Source organism: Pezoporus flaviventris, unplaced genomic scaffold, assembly GCF_033815535.1.
Source record: "Pezoporus flaviventris isolate CSIRO_AGI_PZ_B2104156 unplaced genomic scaffold, CSIRO_AGI_Pfla_v1 ptg000992l, whole genome shotgun sequence".
Lineage (NCBI taxonomy): Eukaryota > Metazoa > Chordata > Aves > Psittaciformes > Psittacidae > Pezoporus > Pezoporus flaviventris.
Window position 1 is genome coordinate 1 of NW_026893537.1, and position 18,217 is coordinate 18,217.

General features: G+C 42.8%; 1 protein-coding gene and 1 long non-coding RNA gene across 2 annotated transcripts; both read left to right on the forward strand.

Annotated features, from left to right (window-relative positions):
- Positions 1 to 10: 10 nt before the first annotated feature.
- LOC133264727 (uncharacterized) lies at positions 11 to 1,140 on the forward strand. Its single transcript, XR_009741745.1, has 2 exons — positions 11 to 357; positions 925 to 1,140. It is a non-coding gene; the product is annotated as an uncharacterized LOC133264727 (long non-coding RNA).
- A 3,107-nt stretch (positions 1,141 to 4,247) lies between these two features.
- Positions 4,248 to 13,332, forward strand: LOC133264728 (uncharacterized). Its single transcript, XM_061444560.1, has 9 exons — positions 4,248 to 4,488; positions 5,812 to 5,935; positions 6,300 to 6,470; positions 7,332 to 7,409; positions 7,502 to 7,645; positions 8,461 to 8,538; positions 9,721 to 9,921; positions 12,111 to 12,214; positions 13,255 to 13,332. Exons 1-9 carry the CDS (start codon positions 4,423 to 4,425, stop codon positions 13,330 to 13,332), a joined length of 1,044 nt encoding a protein of 347 aa, XP_061300544.1. The 5' UTR covers positions 4,248 to 4,422.
- The last annotated feature ends 4,885 nt before the right edge of the window (positions 13,333 to 18,217 follow it).

The following is an 18,217-nucleotide window of genomic DNA, read 5'->3' on the forward strand; positions in this document are numbered from 1 at the left end:
GATAAAACAGGAGGACAGAATTATGGATTAGTTTCTTCTAAAAGCAGTTGATGCCTTTGGGAAAATTTTCATGACAGGAACATGCACTTAGTTAAAGTCCAGGACAACCATGGCAGAATCGCATGAGTCACCTGATGCATTTGTGGATGCTTCAGCTAACGCAGTATTTGTAATAATGTAATATCTGATTCACCTGTCAGGCTAAGAGAGTCTTCCCAGAAAGTACATCTCAAGTGAGGAAACCATGTCTATGCTCTTCCTACAGACAAATACACTTCAGGATCCTATAATGCACCAACTCCAAGGAAGAGAAATCCACAGGCACAAACATTCTCCAAGACTAAAACAACCATTCAGGTAACTGCTTGATAGAGATTTTGACCGCCTGGTCTCTCCCCACCTAGAAACCAGAATTTCATAGTAACAACTCCCCCAACCAAATCCCAAAAAGATCCTATGCAATGCTGAGCAGTCTGAAAGAACAGTTAGGAGTTGTATGGATTTGCAGACAATAATTCCTAATTTTGTACAGTGTTACTGATCTGAAGGCAAAAGTTGTACTTGCCTTTACAATGAGGAGCTACAGGAGGGGGTTTGGCTTGTAGCACTAGACAAAGCTCAGCAGAGACACTGCATGAGCGTGGTCTATTTGTCTCTCTTTGTCTGCTTATGTAGCATCTCCAAAAGCCAAACACTCATCAGCCACGGTCCTAATTCATGAAAGGAATCACTCTAGTAAACATTCACAGAATGCCCTGAGGGCCTAAAATTAATAGATTTTACAGCTGAGCAGAAAGCAGAGATGACAACTTGACCTTGCCTCTTGTGTCGACGGTTTACTGCTTAAACTGCTTCTGAAAGAGCGTATAGTTTTGCCATAGGAAATTATGCACAAGGTGTTCTGTGTTTGTATTTTGACAACAGCACCGAAAAGACATGGAAGTGAACCACAAACGAGAAGGGTATGAAGACAGGAGGGAGATGAAGAAAGTACCTGAATTCACAAGAACAACCTAAATTGCAGAAAGATAGGGGAATTCTCAAGAGGAGAAACCAAACACGATAAGAATGCAAATTCCAAAAATAACACGTAGGAAGTACACTGTAACACTTCAAAAGTGATTAAATTTTAATCCTTCATCATGGCTATGCTACTGCCTTGTTCTCATGCAGATTCTTATTCCTGACAACTGGACTCTATCAGCCCAGCCCTATCCATCCTATTCCTGATTTCTAATCCTATCTACGTACTCCAGTGTTTCCCGAAGACGTGCCAGCTTGGAAATTGCTCTAAGACAAAAGAAGAAAGACAATCTCCTTGCGAACTCTTTCTGCATTTCCCATTATTGGTTAGAGATAATTTTGCCTTTGTATGCAGTTCAAGTAGTGCATATACACTAGAAGGGTTTCCAGTCTAGCACTGCAATATTTAGAGACGTGCCTTCCTTTATGACAATGGGCAACGGAAATTCAACCCAGTGAGCTGCTCTGAGCCCTCAGTTTGGAGCTGAAAGGCAATAGCACCATTTTATTCCAAGCAATACCCAGGCCAGTCCAGTGAACTATGGCAAAAGCATCCTGCTGTTAAATACTTTCTGTTTTAGGAACTGCGTTTGTAGCCATAAGCATAAAATACAGAATCTTTGAACATGCATGGGCCAGTTTGAGATCTAATCCCGTGTCAGATTCTTCTTGATGAAGGAACACCAACTGAGGAATTGCCCCAGCAGGCAACTAAGCCCCACACAGCAGTTTGCTCGCTCGCTCGCTCACTCACTCACTCCCCGCCCCATTGACGTGTGGGAGAAAATCAGGACAACTGAGAGAAAACTCCTCGGTTCACATGAAAACAGTTTAATAGGTAAAGTAAAAGCCACACACACAAGCAAAGCAAAGCAAAACAAGGACCTCACTCACCACTTCCCATCAGCAGGCAGGTGTTCAGACATCTCCAGAGAAAGTAGTCATCACCACGCCAAACGTTTCCCCCCCCTTACTTCTTGTTTTCCCAGTCTGTCCGTAGACTGCCTTTTCCAGATCGGGAAGTCAGAATACTGGTTGGGTCCCTTGAAAGTTTCCCAGTACCATTATCCTGGAGTGACCCCGTTCCTTGCCCTGACCGTTCCCGACACTTAGAAAAAGCAAACGCAACACCTGCGTGAGGACCCGGATGCGCCACCATCCCTTTCGCCAGAGACCTGCAGCCGAACTCCTCGCCACCTCCGTCTCGAACAAACACGGCACCTTCCGCTGCACCGCACCCCCACACCTCACAACCCCCGTTGCCAGCCCTGCGCCGAGCACACACTGCGACTGCGCCTGCGCCGAGCACACACACACTGCGACTGCGCCTGCGCCGAGCACACACACACTGCGACTGCGCCTGCGCCGAGCACGCACACTGCGACTGCGCCTGCGCCGAGCACACACACACACTGCGACTGCGCCTGCGCCGCCCCCGCGGGGCGCCACGGGAAGTGGAGCCCGTTACTGCTTCCCCCGCCAAGCTCTGCGGCACGGCCGTGGGCGCGGTGGGTGAGCTGGGCTGCCCGTGTCCAGCAGCCCGCAGCCTCGGGTCGGTTCCGCCGCCCCGCCCCGCCCCGCCCGGCCCGGCTGCGGGCCTGGGGCAGCTCCGCTCTCCCCAGCGGCAGCTGCCGCCGGGCCAGGGCCGGCCCGGGAGCCACAGCTGTGCTCGGAGATGGGTCCCGGCGGCCGCGAGGCCGAGGCCGGGCTGAGGCCCCAAGCTGTGGGGACCTCTCCCTCAGGACAGCCGCCTGCTGTCCTTACCCAGGCTCTGCCTCGGCGTACAACCCTTGAGTCTCTGCCGCTTGACTGTGCCTGGACGCCAGGCACTCGCTCACCAAAGCTGCTTTGCCGCTGTGCTCTTTAGCTGCACGGAGGGGAGAACATACAACGAAAGGCTCGTCGGTCGACACAAGGACACGGACAGAGATCGCTCACCCTTTTCTCTCAGTTTATTGCCAATCGCAGCCGAGCAGGGGCATGAAAAAATAAAAGTCAAATTTCTCAACACCACCTCCTCACCAGTCCCTTCTCCCCTGTTGTCATTGGCCCTGTTGGACACATGGGAAGCTTCCAGCAGCTGCTCCCTGTAGCCCCCAGCTACCACATCTTTGCCACACAAACCCAGGGCAGAATCGGTTCTTCCTGACCAGCCCTGCTTCTGTGCCTCATGTAGGCCCAGCTGCGCAACTACAGAGCCTCTGTGGATAGCCCCTGGCACAGCTGACCTGGCCTTCCTAGGGCTGCTTCTGCCCACTGATGGCTCCTTACTCATGGCCCTCATCTGCTTTCCTGAATTCTCCTTCCCCTGTGTGCCCCAGTCAGTCCTGCCCTGGCACACTAATGTCGTACAGCACCGCTGTGCTCTGCTGACCTGTCCTGTGATTCTAGTCACCATGCACTGCTGGGCTGGGTTCTTGCGGAGTTTTTCTGATTTGTTTGGTTTTGTGTTGTTTTTCTTTGTGTTTTTCTGTTGCTCCTTCTCCCGTGGAACCGCTGGTCTCATGCACTTCTGATGCTGCTATGAGCCACTGATTCTCTTTCTTGCAGTTTACCTTGTATCCTCCCTCCCGTTTCTTTGGTTTCATCTCTATCCTTATGACTCTCAAAGTAATGGCATTTTTCTCCCTGGGGTCATATCTCCTTTTCTTTTCTGTGCTTCCGTTTGTGTTTTACTACCAAGTTCCCATGATTTGTTCCCACAGTGCACAGAAGCATTCATTTCCAAGTCACTGATGTCAAATATATAGGTTCTTCTTCCCCACAGATATTTTTTATTCAGAGGATGCCTAGCACCTGAATGGGATCAGAGCTGTTCTTTAGGGACACAAGTGTCCGCTGCTCTTTCTGCTGTAGCTGTGGCACTGGACATCATAGAAACAAGAAAAACCAATGAACCCCAGCAGTGTAAGCATTTAACACCTAGCACCCTAGTAGCGGGAAGCAGCAATCCACAGAAAGAGGTGCAGTAAGAAACGTGGGGCACAGGGACTTGGGTTAAAAAAACACTCAAAGAATAAAGTTCATCTTTGTCTTCTCAAAGATTTGTTTCCAAGACCACAGGTTCTACGAGAAGAAGTTGCTTATTTAAGCACCACAAGATGGGTTTGTTTCAGTATACGTGAAAGGAATATGGGGTGGGAGAGTAGGAGCCTCTTGGAGATGCTCTGATTTTCCATACTTTGATGAAACGAGATCAAGAAAGATGCTCAAGCGGGACAGGCCACATGCAACCATCATGCTGACGTCACCAACTGGAGGAGCCCTTGACAACCGCAAAACATTCTATGGAACCCAGACTACGGAACACTTGTTGAACATTCTCTACTGGCTAGCAGTTGCTGACGTCAGCTCAGCGAGCCTGCAGAAGGCACCATCTCCTTTGCACACTAGAGTGTGATGGAGGTGAAAATGGACACGAATGGGACAGAATGCTATTTCCAGTTTTATTCCCCCTATGCACAGGTACGTGACGAGAAGAGCTAAAGGTAATCTAAACTATATACAATTTCAACTGGGCGCAGGCAATCAGAGAACACAGAGGTTAGAAATCACACCTATAGACCACTCATCACTTTCTTACTGAGTCAACATAATACTAATTCTGAACAAATAGACCACGTTTATAATTTCTTTTTGGAGCAACTTCCTGAATTACTGTAAAATCTCTTGTTTAAAACAAAGCTCTTCAGAAAGGGATTGTCCTCAAAAAAATTACTTAAATTCCACTGAGTGAAAATCAGGGTGGCCATATGGACACTTGGTTATTGTCCACATTTCATCACTGGGGGATGATTAATTGTCACTAATGGCTGGGAAATTGGCTTTGGCTCCAGACCCCAGAGATTCTCCAGGTATAGGCCAGTTCTCCTGACTACAGTCCAGACGTGGCCTCTTTTCTTTCTAAATGTCTGGCACTGGGTGAAGCCGACCTTCAAATACTCTAATATTTTAAAGCGTGTCTTTGTTGCCTTTAAAAACTCACACACAAACTCACTGAGAAACAACAGGTCACCTGGCGTGTATAGCTCTCAGCCTGGATGTGGCTTGTATCCAGGATAGAAACATGAGTTTGCATTTGTCACTGTGACACTGTTATACATGGACTACTGCATCATCTTCCCCATTTATTAAAACCAAAATCTTTTAAAAGAGCAGAGTCACCTTTATGACAGCCACGGGGGTATGGGAAACCAGTGTGAATCTCCAGAAATTTGTTTTCTTCGGGTGCAGATTCTGTCAGTGTGGAAAACCTCTTGGATGCGGTACTGTGCGCCCACTATGAAAATGGAGATAGTTGCATCTGTTCAGTGGATTTAGAGATACGGAAATGCAGGTGGAAAGGAGCAAGTCCCTTCAAAACACATGTTTAAGTCTGAAAACAAAAGTGACTTTCTGCAGCCGAGCTGATGTTTCCAATGGGAACTGGAAAAAAAAAAAAAGATTTTTTTCCAGATTTTTAAGTCCAAGTGTGACAGGTCTGTGCAAGGATTACAAGTTCCCAAATGTCTAGGCTTTTGTTTCTTGTCAGGAATCTTTGTGGGGTTTGTTTTTTACTTCTCATTTTCCCACAGACCCATGTACTCGTAATAGTAAGAGAGTAATTGTGTGAGATTTGCCACATGTACGGCAGATTTTATTCAAGATCTCTTTAAATGTTCTGAAATATCAGAATACACTCCCACCAAGTCTTACTTGTATGTGCACAGTAGTTACATCATGTACTGATCCATTAAGTCCATTTTTACTAGTTCATTTACAGTATCTGAAAACTGTTCCCTCCTGCAGCAGAAGTTAAAGAACATTGCCTGCTTGTGGGAAAGACAACCCTCAGGCTGTGTGAGGATCAGCTGTGCCTTCCATCACAGCAAACCTCGTTATATCAATGGACTTTTTCTGCCACCTACTAACAGTGAGTAAAAATATTTTCTCAACAGATTTTTCATTAGAATTCAGAAAATATCCTTCTACTCTTGTTCTATTGTATATTAAGGGCAAGAAACGTACCACGCAAGGCCGTCAGGCATGATCTGCTATAGCGAGATACTGAAGTCGTGGAATGCTTTGGCATTGGAATGCCAATGCTTTGGCATTGGCATAGGCTTGTTGCAGGAATTTTGCCTATCATGTTACAAATTGTCATAGCTACCAGTGGTATGAAAGATGAAGTCATGAACGGTAGCTTAGATTGCTGAGATCCACAGAGCAGGAATGATTTTTCCTTGGGTATTTGGTAGATTATATCTCTCTAGTACCGATCCTGCTCTTTTCTGCAGATGCGCTATTGCCACAGGCTGACCAAGAAGTGATTCTGCCTCCAGCCCAGTGTCAAGGCTCACACACACGTCCAGGGAATATTGTAATACCAATTCACTCTCCACTGATTATAAACCTCAACGATGAAGAGGATGATGAAGAAGATGATGAAGAGGACGATGAAGAGAACTGTAAGCAAGTTTTTTCTATCCTTTACAAGCAAGTAGAAGGTATTTTGTAAAACATTATAGTGTACTTCTCACTCAACTGATTCATTAGAATGAGCATTATTTGCATAAAAGAGTGGTTGACAAGTTGCTAAAAGAGTTTCCAGCAAATCTCCAAATTATCAGACCTGACAGTCACCAGCTGCGAGTGAGGCATCATTTTCTAATTCCTGTGAAATGCCCAGCTGTATGTTTCAACAGTGGTATAACTCACATTCCTCTTTCTCATTAACTAGACTTTAAAGGGTGATCCCCAATTCAGATAATTTGTGAATTCAACTTATATAATCTCCTCAACTGATTTCCTCAACTCCATAGGCAGTCTCATTACAAAACATTATTCTGACGTCTAGCAAACACAATGCATACCAAGCTCTTTCCTAGCTTACCTGAATGTGTATGTTTATGTACTTAGGTCCTTATGTTTTAAAACTTATTAAATGCGGTTGAACCATTCAGTGAATCTCATTTAGAGATGGCAGATCCATAGGGAAGAGATGAACTGCACATTCCCGGTGAGTGAAAGGAGAGAACAACCTGCTCTAAGGCGCACACTGCAGAAGTTAAAGTACTAATAATTTTAAGTCAACACATGTTATCTTCTTACAAGGCTTGTAACTGCAATTCCCTTGCCCTTGGAAGTACCTAATGTGAAGGAATGATTTCCCTGTCCGGAAGCAGAGGCTGTAATTGGGATGGAAATAAAAAGGAAAACTAAAAGCCAAAAACCATAACCAAGTGAAATTCATTATGTATTTGACTGTTAAGAATTGTTGAAGGTCTTTGTCTAGCTATCCCCTGATCTTTTAAAAATATTTCCCACAGATGTTACTGACTGTGTGCCTAAGACTGCTGAGGATATCGAAGAGGAAAGAGCAATAAAGGAAATATGCTATAAATCTGGTAAGTACGAAAGGAGTTGTCACGCTTTTCTGAGCAGCCATGCTGCACACACAGTAATCTTTGGGGTATTTTTCCCTCTTGATAATGTTCAGGAGAGTTTTACGGGATTCAGCAGCCTGGCCAACGGCTGTCACCTAACCCTGTGTCACCGTCCCAGGAAACTGAGCTACGGCCCTCGGAAGCTACCCAGTGGGACTTGCAGAAAGCCAAGTACTTTTCATCGCCTCGGACAATGGGTACCACTTTTGGAATTACTCTTACAAGGAGAAACTAGGACACAGTTTGCCCCTCCTCTCCACTTTTTGAACTCAGGGACAGTCCTAAGGCGTTTGCAAATATCATAAAAATACTTAGTTTTTCTTCTTATTTGTGTGTATGGGTATCACACAGGTGGTGACTACCTGCATCAATTGTCACTGTAAAAGGTGAAAATGGGCTGCATATTAACCCCAGGAGTACTTTCCTCGGGTACACAACATCAGTTTTTTATGTAATTGTTCTTCAAAATCACAATTTATGTACTCTAACCATTCTAATGTTAAGAACTGGTTTCAATTTCTCTAGCAGGCTCTCTCTTGTAAACAGGGACAAGAGTCCCTATTTACACTCTGATAGGGCTATTTATTGCACCGTGAGGATGCCAAAGAACGGTAAAAAACAGCTTTCTCAGAGGCATTTTGAACTCTCTGCTGAACCTCTCTGGTGTCTAGAGGATGAGATGTAGTGGTATATTTCAAGAAAAGGACAGATATGTTTCCCCAAAGCTTTTTTTCAGCCAAGTTCTCTGAGGCTTTAGGTTCTGTGATAACAGGCACCTTGAAAATGCCATCAATTTAATGAGGCAGAATTCATACGTATCATACATGAAGAGTGAATCTAAAGGAATGATTACCCTGTCCGCAAGAAGAGGTTGTAATTGGGAAGGAAATAAAAAGGAAAACTAAGAGCCAAAAAACATAACCAAGTGTAATTCATTATGTATTTGACTGTTAAGAATTGTTGAAGGTCTTTGTCTATCTATCTCCTAATCTTTTAAAACTATTTCCCACAGGTGTTTCTCACTGGGTGGATAAGACTGCTGAGGATATCAAAGAGGAAAGAGCAATAAAGGAAATATGCTATAAATCTGGTAAGTACGAAAGGAGTTGTCACGCTTTTCTGAGCAGCCATGCTGCACACACAGTAAACTTAGGGGTATTTTTCCCTCTTGATAATGTTCAGGTGAGTTTTACGGGATTCAGCAGCCTGACCAACAGCAGTCACCTAACCCTGTGTCACGGTCTCAGGAAAATGAGCTACGGCTCTTTTGATTTTTCTTCACAATCTAGATTTATGTAGTGTAGTTTGAAGCATCCTAAGATTCTTTTCACTGTATAGTATTGACTGACCAATTTTGCAGTCCTAAATTATTCCACAGAATTTGGCAGATTCTTGGTTTTCTCCTTTCTACATTTAAAATGCATCTTGTTAGAATAGTTTCGATGATTTTTTTCCGGCACATGTTTATATATGTTTAGAGTACAGATGAGAGAAACAGTAAGAAATATCTGGGTTTAAGGCACATCCTTATTTTTCATAAGATACATTCTGAGGAAAGCATAGACAGATTTACCCAAAGCATTTCTTTAATTGAGTTCTCCGAGGCATTAAGTTCTGTGATGACAGGCAGCTTGAAAATACCATCAATTTGGTCAGGTAGGATTCATAACTACCATTCATGGGAAGTGGGAAGCTGAAGAACAAGCAGGTCACTTGGAGCTGGTTCTTTCCTTTGGAGCCAGTGCCTTCTTTACTCTGTGTACAACGGTATTTTCTTGGAGGGCATGAGTGTTATAGCTCAGGTAGTGGAGTTACTCCAGGCAGGATCCAAAGAACAGCCGAAAGAGAGAGAAGAATATAAAAAGGGAGTTGGAAGGCAACTGCACTGAACTCATGACAAGCTCCCAGAGGTGGGAGGAAGCGAATGGCAGTGCCCTTCCCAGTGCTTAAACACCAGCAGCTGAAACATTGTTTCTGGTGCTTTCACAGGTGAAAGCAATACAATTCCTGCAGAATTGAGCAACACAAGTAGAGGAGGAGGAGGGAGTACGGGAAGGAGAGTACCAAAAGCGAGTATTTCCAGAACTGGTTGCAGATCCTTTGAAAATGGAGGTAAGATACTTGAGCGTGGAGTCCTTACGGCTAAACATTACCTCATGAATGACATAACTGTCTATATTTGGATTGGGCTATCCACAAATAAAATGTTTTTTGATTTTAGTCTTGTCTTCCGGCATGAAGTCAACATTATTATTTGTTTTTTCCCTTTTAGGAAGCCACACTGCCAGTCCCAAAGTACAGCCCAGTTACCAAACAAATGGTCAAAGTAAAGATGGTGAAACTTCTTCTCTTCCACGTGACAGAGAAACCGGGAGAAAGCCTAACTTCTGTTCTTCAGAACCACGAAGATCAGCATATGTAGTCTACCGTTCTGTCACTGTCACCCAAGAACCAAAGTTCACTGGACCTAGAGGTGAGTTCCTGCTTCAAACGGAGGATTCTTAAAATGCCTCTAATACACCTGCCTGTATTGCGCTACAGTCGATTGTGTCCCTGCAGGTAGAATATGAAGATTTATGGTTAAAGATGGGAAAGAGTAAATTTGATCCAGTGTAACTTTCACAAGTAGGTTGCAGCAGTACACACACAAAGAAATGTAAAGATTTTATGATTGTTTTCATAATTTAGGCTTATGTTTCATCTTCAATAAAAATGTCCTTGGATTTTAATCAAGCTGCTTTTCTTGAATTACATGCAGTGTAAATTTCTGCAATTTATTATTGTTTCTTCACATTATTTCTGTTGGAGAGAGCAGTGAGGACATTCTTCCTGCCATTCGTGCAGGATGATATTTTCCATCAACTTCTCTCCGTCTTGCAAATATGCCACTATCCTCCTGATAGAACATACTGTGTCATAAATTTGACAGGATCTGACAGGTGGGATTCCGAGCCCTGTGTCTTCCTGTTTGGATATCTAATTTGGATGTAATCATAATTGTACATCTTTTGCTTTAATTTTCTAATAGAGCTTCACATAATCAAGTACATAATTTGAAGTTTATGTGCCTTTCTCCCTGCCCTGTCCATGATAACTCTGGAAAACTGCTTGTTTCATCTGTCACTTCATAAAAATTAGTAATAAAGTATTTCAATAACCCTAAGTTAAAAAGTCATTTCCTCTAAGCAGTTTTGGTCACCTATCTTAAACCATGTTGAATCTCCATCTCGAGGTGCCTCCAGGTCTTTCCAATGAAGGGAACTTCTTTCATATGGAGAAGATCAATGAGGTTAAGGGGAATGAATTCCCATATCAGTACTCTGTCCCAGGGACTAATAGTTGTGGGGTTTTTCTTTTTGCTTTTAATGTTTGCTTTGATAAAATGTGGACAGATGGGTGCAGAAATTACAGAGAGTTCATTCTTAATGTGAAGACTACATCTTATCAAGCTTCCAGGTTAAAAAAGGATACAGTATGTCTAAAACAAGGTGATCAGCATTATTCTCATAACAACAACCGTTACCATTTTGGTTACTGGGTTGTTTTTTTTTCAGCAGTTCCCGAGCCATCTGTTCGAAAATGCTCCAAAGGAAAGAATGAACCTGGCGAGAATAGGGGATTTGTGACGCAAACAGGAAACTGTGGTAATACTGCAGTGTTGGGTGTAAACTGAATATTTCAGGTTTAGTATGGAAAAAATAATGTGAATTAATGCACTTAGTCTGGAACTAAGAGAAAACGAGGGTACTTAAACATAACATTGCCTTGCATCTAAGTGCATTCACAAGCAGGGATAAAACAGGAGGACTGATTTATGGATTAGTTTCCTCTAAAAGCAACTGATACCTTTTGGAAGATTTTGGGTACAGGAACACGCACTTAGTTAGAGTCCCTGACAACCATGGCAGAGGGTCCTGGGTTCAGCTGTAGCAGTCAGTTTTTCTTAGTATCTGGTGCAGTGCTGTGTTTTTTACTGTCAGCATGGGAACAACATTCATATCACTGATGTTTTTAGTGCTTGCTAAGTAGTGTTTGCTCTGACCAAGGACTTTCTGAGTCTCATGCTCTGCCAGGGAGGAAGGAAAGCTGGGAGGAAGCAGAGACAGGACACCTGACCCAAACTAGCCAAAGGAGTATTCAATACCACAGTACGTCGTGCCTAGTGTGTAAACTGGGGGGAGTTACCCAGAAGGCCCAGATTGTTGCTCGGGTCAGGCTGGGTATCAGTTGTCACATGGTGAGCAGTAGTAGTTTTGTGTTATACCTTAGTTACTGGACTGTTCTTACCTCAGCCCATGGGAGTTCCACTTTTTCGATTCTCCTCCTCATCCCTCCGGGAGCTGGGGGAGGAGAAGTGAGCTAGCGGCTGTGTGGTTCTGAGTTACCGGCTGGACTTAAACCACGCCTCGCTTGGGAGGTCCTCAGAGCCTCATGGACAGCCTGCAAGATTACAAAAACTCGTTGAAAAGAGAACTAGAGAGAGAGAGAGTCTGTACTTAATCCTAGCTTCTATTTTAGAGGTGCTACAGGACTCACCTGATGCATTCACGGGTACTTCAGATAACATAGTATTTGTAATAATGTAGTATCTGATTCGCCTAAGAAAGTCTTCCCAGAAAGTGCATCTCATATGAGGAAACCATGTCTATGCTCTTCCTACAGACAAATACACTTCAGGATCCTATAATGCACCAACTCCGAGGAAGAGAAATCGAGAAGAGAACCGAAAAGGAAAACGATGTGAAGACAGGAGGGGGATGAATAAAGTACTTGAATTCACAAGAAAAATCTGAATTGAAATAAGGAAATTCTCAAATGGAAAAACCAAAGATGATAATATTGCAAATTCAGATAATAAGATGCAGGAAGTACATGTGATTTGTCAAAACTGTTCAGAAACTTTGAAAGTGTGCCCTGAATTGTCACGTATAAAGTTAATAAATATATTCAAGAAGTTTAATCTGTTACAAAAGTTTGTTCCGTGAATTGATTTTTGCAAAGCTTTTTAATGCATCATTAGTCTTGTGAATAAAAGCAATTAGTTTTACTTAGCAATTGCAGAGGACTTAATGTTAATCGCAACAATACTGCATTCCAGAAAGTAGCTGTTTTGGTGAGAAACCCAGATTCTTAGATGGTTTGTTTAGTGGTTTGGCTGATGTTTTGGGGCTCAGTCAGAGTTTAATCTTGAGATTTTGCCATTTTAGCAGAGCAGCAGAACTGTGGACATCATTGTAGTACATGATGCCTTGCAGCAATATTTTATATTTGTATATATAAATATATAAATATTTTATATTTACATTTTAAAATGACGAGGAATGAAATTAATTTCTCTATGATGCCTGTGCAAACTCCACTCTTCTCACTGATTTATTAGCAGCACCTTGGCAAACACAGGGCCTACAGTCAGGATTGCTGAAGTGTAGCTTAGCAGCCTTTAGCAGGTACGCTTGTTGTCGTGGTTTAAACCCAGTCAGCCACACAGTCTCGCTCACGTCCCCCTTCCTCCCCCCACTCCCGGAGGCATGGGGAGCAGAATCGAAAGAATGTAACTCCCACGGGCTGAGATAAGAACAGTCCAGTAACTAAGGTATATATGAGCCACAAAGGTTCATATGTGCTCAAGCCATACTCATGAAATGCTGAGAGACTCCACTTGGGGGGAGCTGCCAGATCCAAGCACAGTGCTGTCAGATCCAAGCTCCTTGAGCACTGGAAATTTTGAGTTTTAAATTCTTGGCTGCCCCTAGAGTGGCTTTGCCCTGGAGTTTTGAACATAAATAGTCCCTTCTCTTTTGTCTAGGGGGCTCATGACACAGATGTGTCACAGAAAGTTGAGATCGCAGTCAGCCAGCTTGGAGAAAATGAGGCATGTTTCTAATGGGAGAAGAGTTCTTGACAGGCAGAAACCTTGACTGTGATTCCCTTGAAATAATTTTTTAAAATGATACATTCCCACCAAAACCTTTTGTTTTGACACATTCACAATTTCTACTGGAACGAAGCAGTTAGAAAATAACCAGCTCTCCCTAAGTTCCATTTAGTGAATGTTTTATTCATGGCACCCTAAATAGTACCTCTCAAAACTGAAATGTCCCAGTCATTTCATTCTCCACGTAATCAATGTTTTCCCAAGCCTCTCTTCATTTTGGTTGCCTGTCTCTAAGCTTTTTGCCACATCCTTTTTTGAAGAAGTAATCAGCACAGAACAGTGATTCAGAGGAATCTCTCTCGTTGATTTATATGATGCTGTTCACTTCCAGGATCATTTTCAACATCGCTCTGTCTGCATCCTAACATTCTGTTTGCTCTTTTGATTGATGCCATGTATTGAGCAAAGACTGTTACTGAGTTGTTCACAGAAGTATTCAAGTCCTTTTTTCCCCTCTGTGGTTGCAGGTAATTTAGAGCCCTGTAAGGTAATGTAAGGTGCATTAGTAGGTCAGATTATTCTTCCCAGTGTCTGTCACTCTCTTTTACTTCTGAGCCCTGTAAAACAGGCAGGAAGTGGTTCTGCAATCAGGCTTACCCTGAAGGATCACAGCTTGAAATTTGGCCTGGGACTCTGTGAGCACACTGCACCAGCAGCCATCTGGGAGAGGAGTGGAAGAAATGTCTTCCCCACAGAGAACTGTCCTCCTCATCACCAAGTGTGCACCCCCCTTCCTCTCACACACTCGAGTTGCAAGTTACTAGAGGAGCACATACTAAGAGGAAGGCCCCATTTCCGTAGTTTTCTCAAAGAACTGTGCTTCAGAAGCCTAGAGTTTACCGCAGACTGCATGTTGTATGAAGAAATATTTCCTACTGGGTTCAGCAGTAGCAGTCATTTTTTGTGAGGCTCATGCTCTGCCAGGGAGGAGGGGAAGCCGGGAGGAAGCAGAGACAGGACACCTGACCCAAACTGACCAAAGAGGTATTCCATACCACAGCACGTCATGCCCAGGATGTAACTGGGAGTTACCCAGAAGGGCTGGGACGGCGGGGTTGGAGGAGGTATCGGTCAGTGCTTGGTCGGGCTGGGGTGGGGGGGGCAAGTTATCAGTCGGCTGTGCTGAGGTGTTGTGTTCTCTTCCCTTGTTATTTTCTCTTATCATTGTTGTCGTTGGTGGTAGCGGTGATTTGTGTTGTGCATTAGTTACTAAACTGTTCTTATCTCAACCTGTGGGAGTTGCGTTCTTTTCGATTCTCCTCTCTGTTCCACCGGGAGCAGGGGGAGGGAAAGAAGGGGGGGAGCGAGTGAACGAGTTGCCTGACTGGGCTTAAACCACCGACACTCGTATTACTTTAAAAACCATTTGATACATAACTGGTCAGCGTTATGGTTTAGGATGAGAACTGGCAAGACGAGTTTAGCAGCAACTAAAACCATCGGTGTTATCAGCGCTGTTCCCAGGCTGAAAGTCAAAAACACAGCACTGCACCAGCTACTAAGAAAGAGAAAAATGACTGCTACTGCTGAGCCAAGGACACTTGTTAACGAAGTGTAAGAAGTGGCGGCATCCTGCTCAGCCTCTCTGCTGTGCTGGGAGGGAGCGCACAAGCATTGCTTATTTTGCATAGGTTCTTTTGTAGCTTAATGGAATTTAACTGCAGAAGTGTGACAGTGATTGGGTAAATGGCACCTTCCTTGTAAGGTGACACTTCCCTTACCTTTAGGTAAGACAGTGCTTTTCTGCTCCCCTGTTTCTCCTTTCTCACCTGCTCCCAGGATTTTCACTTACAAATGCAGAACAGTTGCAATACTCCCCGGGGCATCAGAGAGGACAGTTGGTTTGGTCCACATCTTAAGAGGAGAGTTTTCTTTGCAGCGTGAGCTGTGAATTAGACAAAGGTAAACTCTAGGTAGGGTAAAAGGCTGCGGCAGTTTACAGTCACTGTCCAAGGCATGATTTGGGGTGTGGAGGTACCCTACAGTCTTGTTTAGGCTAATGGGAAAGAAGTGAGGTCTCAGTGTAACTGCACAAAAACTGTGGGGAGTGAGAAGTGATAAAGATTTAACCTAATTTCTGGAATAAAAAACTGAGGTAGCTATGATAATCAAGATAACTAAAGGGCCAGGTGTGGGACGGGTTGAGACAAAGCATGAACCACAGAAGTTATTTAGGAAATGTTGGAGGCAAAATAGCTGGGGAAGACTCATTGTGGGGGAAGAAATTCACTGGATAACTCAAATGATACACTACCTGACCCTTTGACAACTTCTGCTTCATACAGTCCCCAAGCATGAATAGACACTTGGGCTCCCAGGTAGGTAGAGTGAAAATGCCTCTTGGAAAGTTCTCATGAGCAGCTGGATGGGATGCTGGTCAGACACTACATATAATAAAAGCAGCAGAGCTTTTGAACCTGTTACAGAAGCTGGACGTACCTCCTCTTTCTTAGTACTCTGAATTGCCTTTTGTATTTAGCTTTCCGTCTGTAAGGACTGGGGGCATCCTTCTCTCTGCATACTTATTGTAGGGTAGATTGCAGGTACACATCAGTGACCTCTGATTATCAACCCAAATTCCTGTCTACCTAGTGTCACCTGTTTGCACCCAGGGGTTTATTAACATGTTTAGATTATGTTCTAACCGCTCTGGTTATAATACTGGACATATTAATATTGAATATAATATTGTTATGATATTGTCATAATTATCTTGACTAATGTTTGAGACTTGCTACTCTAACAGAGTTTATGAAACTTAAGTTTGATCAAATAGGGAGGAAAAACATTGAAAACGGGAAGAGGGAAAAGTCTAACATAAAACCAAGAAGAAAATAATTGAAAATATGTGCACGACTGAGGTGTACAAGACAAGTACTAACAAGTGAGGGAGTTGAAGGAGAACAAGTCAAGAGGATGAGGAAAAATCACTTTGTGAATTTGATGTGAATAGGTGTTATTTTGCGGCCTTTCAGTTTGGACGGGATGCTTACAACTACAGCTTATAGCCTGCAAGTGGCTTTTATATGTTAGAAAGTTTAAAGTCAGCAAAGCAAAACAAACAAACCAACCAAACAGATGAACAACCTGAGGTTTTCAAAGAGCTTTTCCTGGAAATGCGTCTTGAGATTGAGGACTTCTGTGGGTTCTTTGATACGTAATATCAACTCAGTACTTACTGTAACTTGGGAACAGGAAGCAGAATTAAGCAAAGGAGGTTGGTTTGATTCAGTTTGCTTTTTCCCCTTGAAGCTGGCCACCTACTTTATAACAGCATTTATGGGAATTTGATATTTGTTACGCTCTTGTTCTTCTTTTGTTCTACAAGTTTCTTGGCGGTCAAAACATTATTTTGCACAAGATGGAAGTAAAAATAGAAAAAATATGATGCTGATGTAGCCATTTCTTTTTGGAGCTGGTTTCTTTCTGAAAGAAGATTAAAAACTAGAACAAATCATAGAATGTAGCTATAAAATAAAACAGAAGGTATTGTGGATTTATACTTCTGGATCTTCAAATTAAAATAAATACCGCCATTATAATTGTTTCATTTGAGCTGCTAAGTGGTGATCGAAGTCTTACTCTTTCTTTCTGTCCTCTGCCCTTGATACTCTGTACTGAAGTAGAGAAAACAGTGCTGTTGTACCTTATCCAACTTTTTATGAATGTCTGCTGTCACCATTGTATCGATGCTTAATAAATAAGAACTCATTTTCATTTTGCCAAAAGAAAACAGTTCAGCAACAATCAAACATTTATTTCGTGGCCAGCCTTCTCTGGCCTTGCCTGATCTTCTCCTCTGAGATGCTGCTATATCTTTGATAAGGTTAAACTCTTAGGTCTTGCAAGATTCTGCCTTTTGAGATCTCAAAGGCAATCATTGTAATTATATTACTGTCTGTCTGGCTTTCACTCTAGAAATAAATCACTCATGAGATGAATGCTGTTATATAAGCTCAACTTCAGAGTTAAGTTTAAGAGAATTAAGACTTCAATTTTCGTTGCATGATATCCACTTCAGCCAAAAGAATGTGCTGGAAATGGAACCATTAGCTTCCAAGTAGGAAGCTTGTATTTAAACTGTCACAAAATACAGAGCGTGAGAAAATAGACATGTAAATCTGACAGAATTAAGAAAGAAAAACCCTAGTTAGTGAACAGTTAATTAACACAATACAACCTCTTTGGTGAAATGTGGACAGATACAGCACAGGATTAATTCACGTTATACCAGGTAGGCACAGCCCATATATTCCTGTAAACCCGAAAATAACTCTACATCAGAGTGATCTTTTTTTTTCACAAAGAAATAGAAGCTCTGTGTGGGTTCTACCAGGAACTCCACTGTCAAATGCTTTTAAATGCAGCAGACCTCTTGGTTTGCTCTTTTCTCCTTCACTGGTGTCGCTGATGTTATAAGGTGGGCCACAGACTGTGGCTCTCCTGAAAAATAAAAGTCAGATCCATTCTATACTACTGCTATAGTTAAGACCAGGATTGATTTTTTTTTCTATCCAACTGCTTTAGTTTAGTTTAGTTTAGTCTACTAGTCTATTATTGCTGCTGCTTCTCCCTCCTAATAAATAACCAGAATAAATCTATGCCAGTTATCACAGCTAATTGCATTTGCTTCTTAACTAAACAGGGTGGACTACAGCATAAGATCTAAATTATAAATGTCTATTTATTAACACCTTGCAATTTTTGCATGAAGGAACGTAGATAAATTCCAAATACTAGGTGCAAATTCAACTTACTAAGGTATAATGGAATGTGAGAGAGAAATGCTTTTGCCTTCTTTTGCAAGCGAAGAAATAATATATAATTGCATACC

Coding starts and splice junctions, on each gene's coding strand:
- LOC133264728 (XM_061444560.1), top strand. CDS start 4,423: ATGGAGGTGAAAATGGACACGAATGGGACAGAATGCTATTTCCAGTTT. Junction 7,410..7,501: donor GGAAATATGCTATAAATCTG/GTAAGTACGAAA, acceptor GATAATGTTCAG/GAGAGTTTTACGGGATTCAG. Junction 12,215..13,254: donor ACAGGAGGGGGATGAATAAA/GTACTTGAATTC, acceptor TCTTTTGTCTAG/GGGGCTCATGACACAGATGT.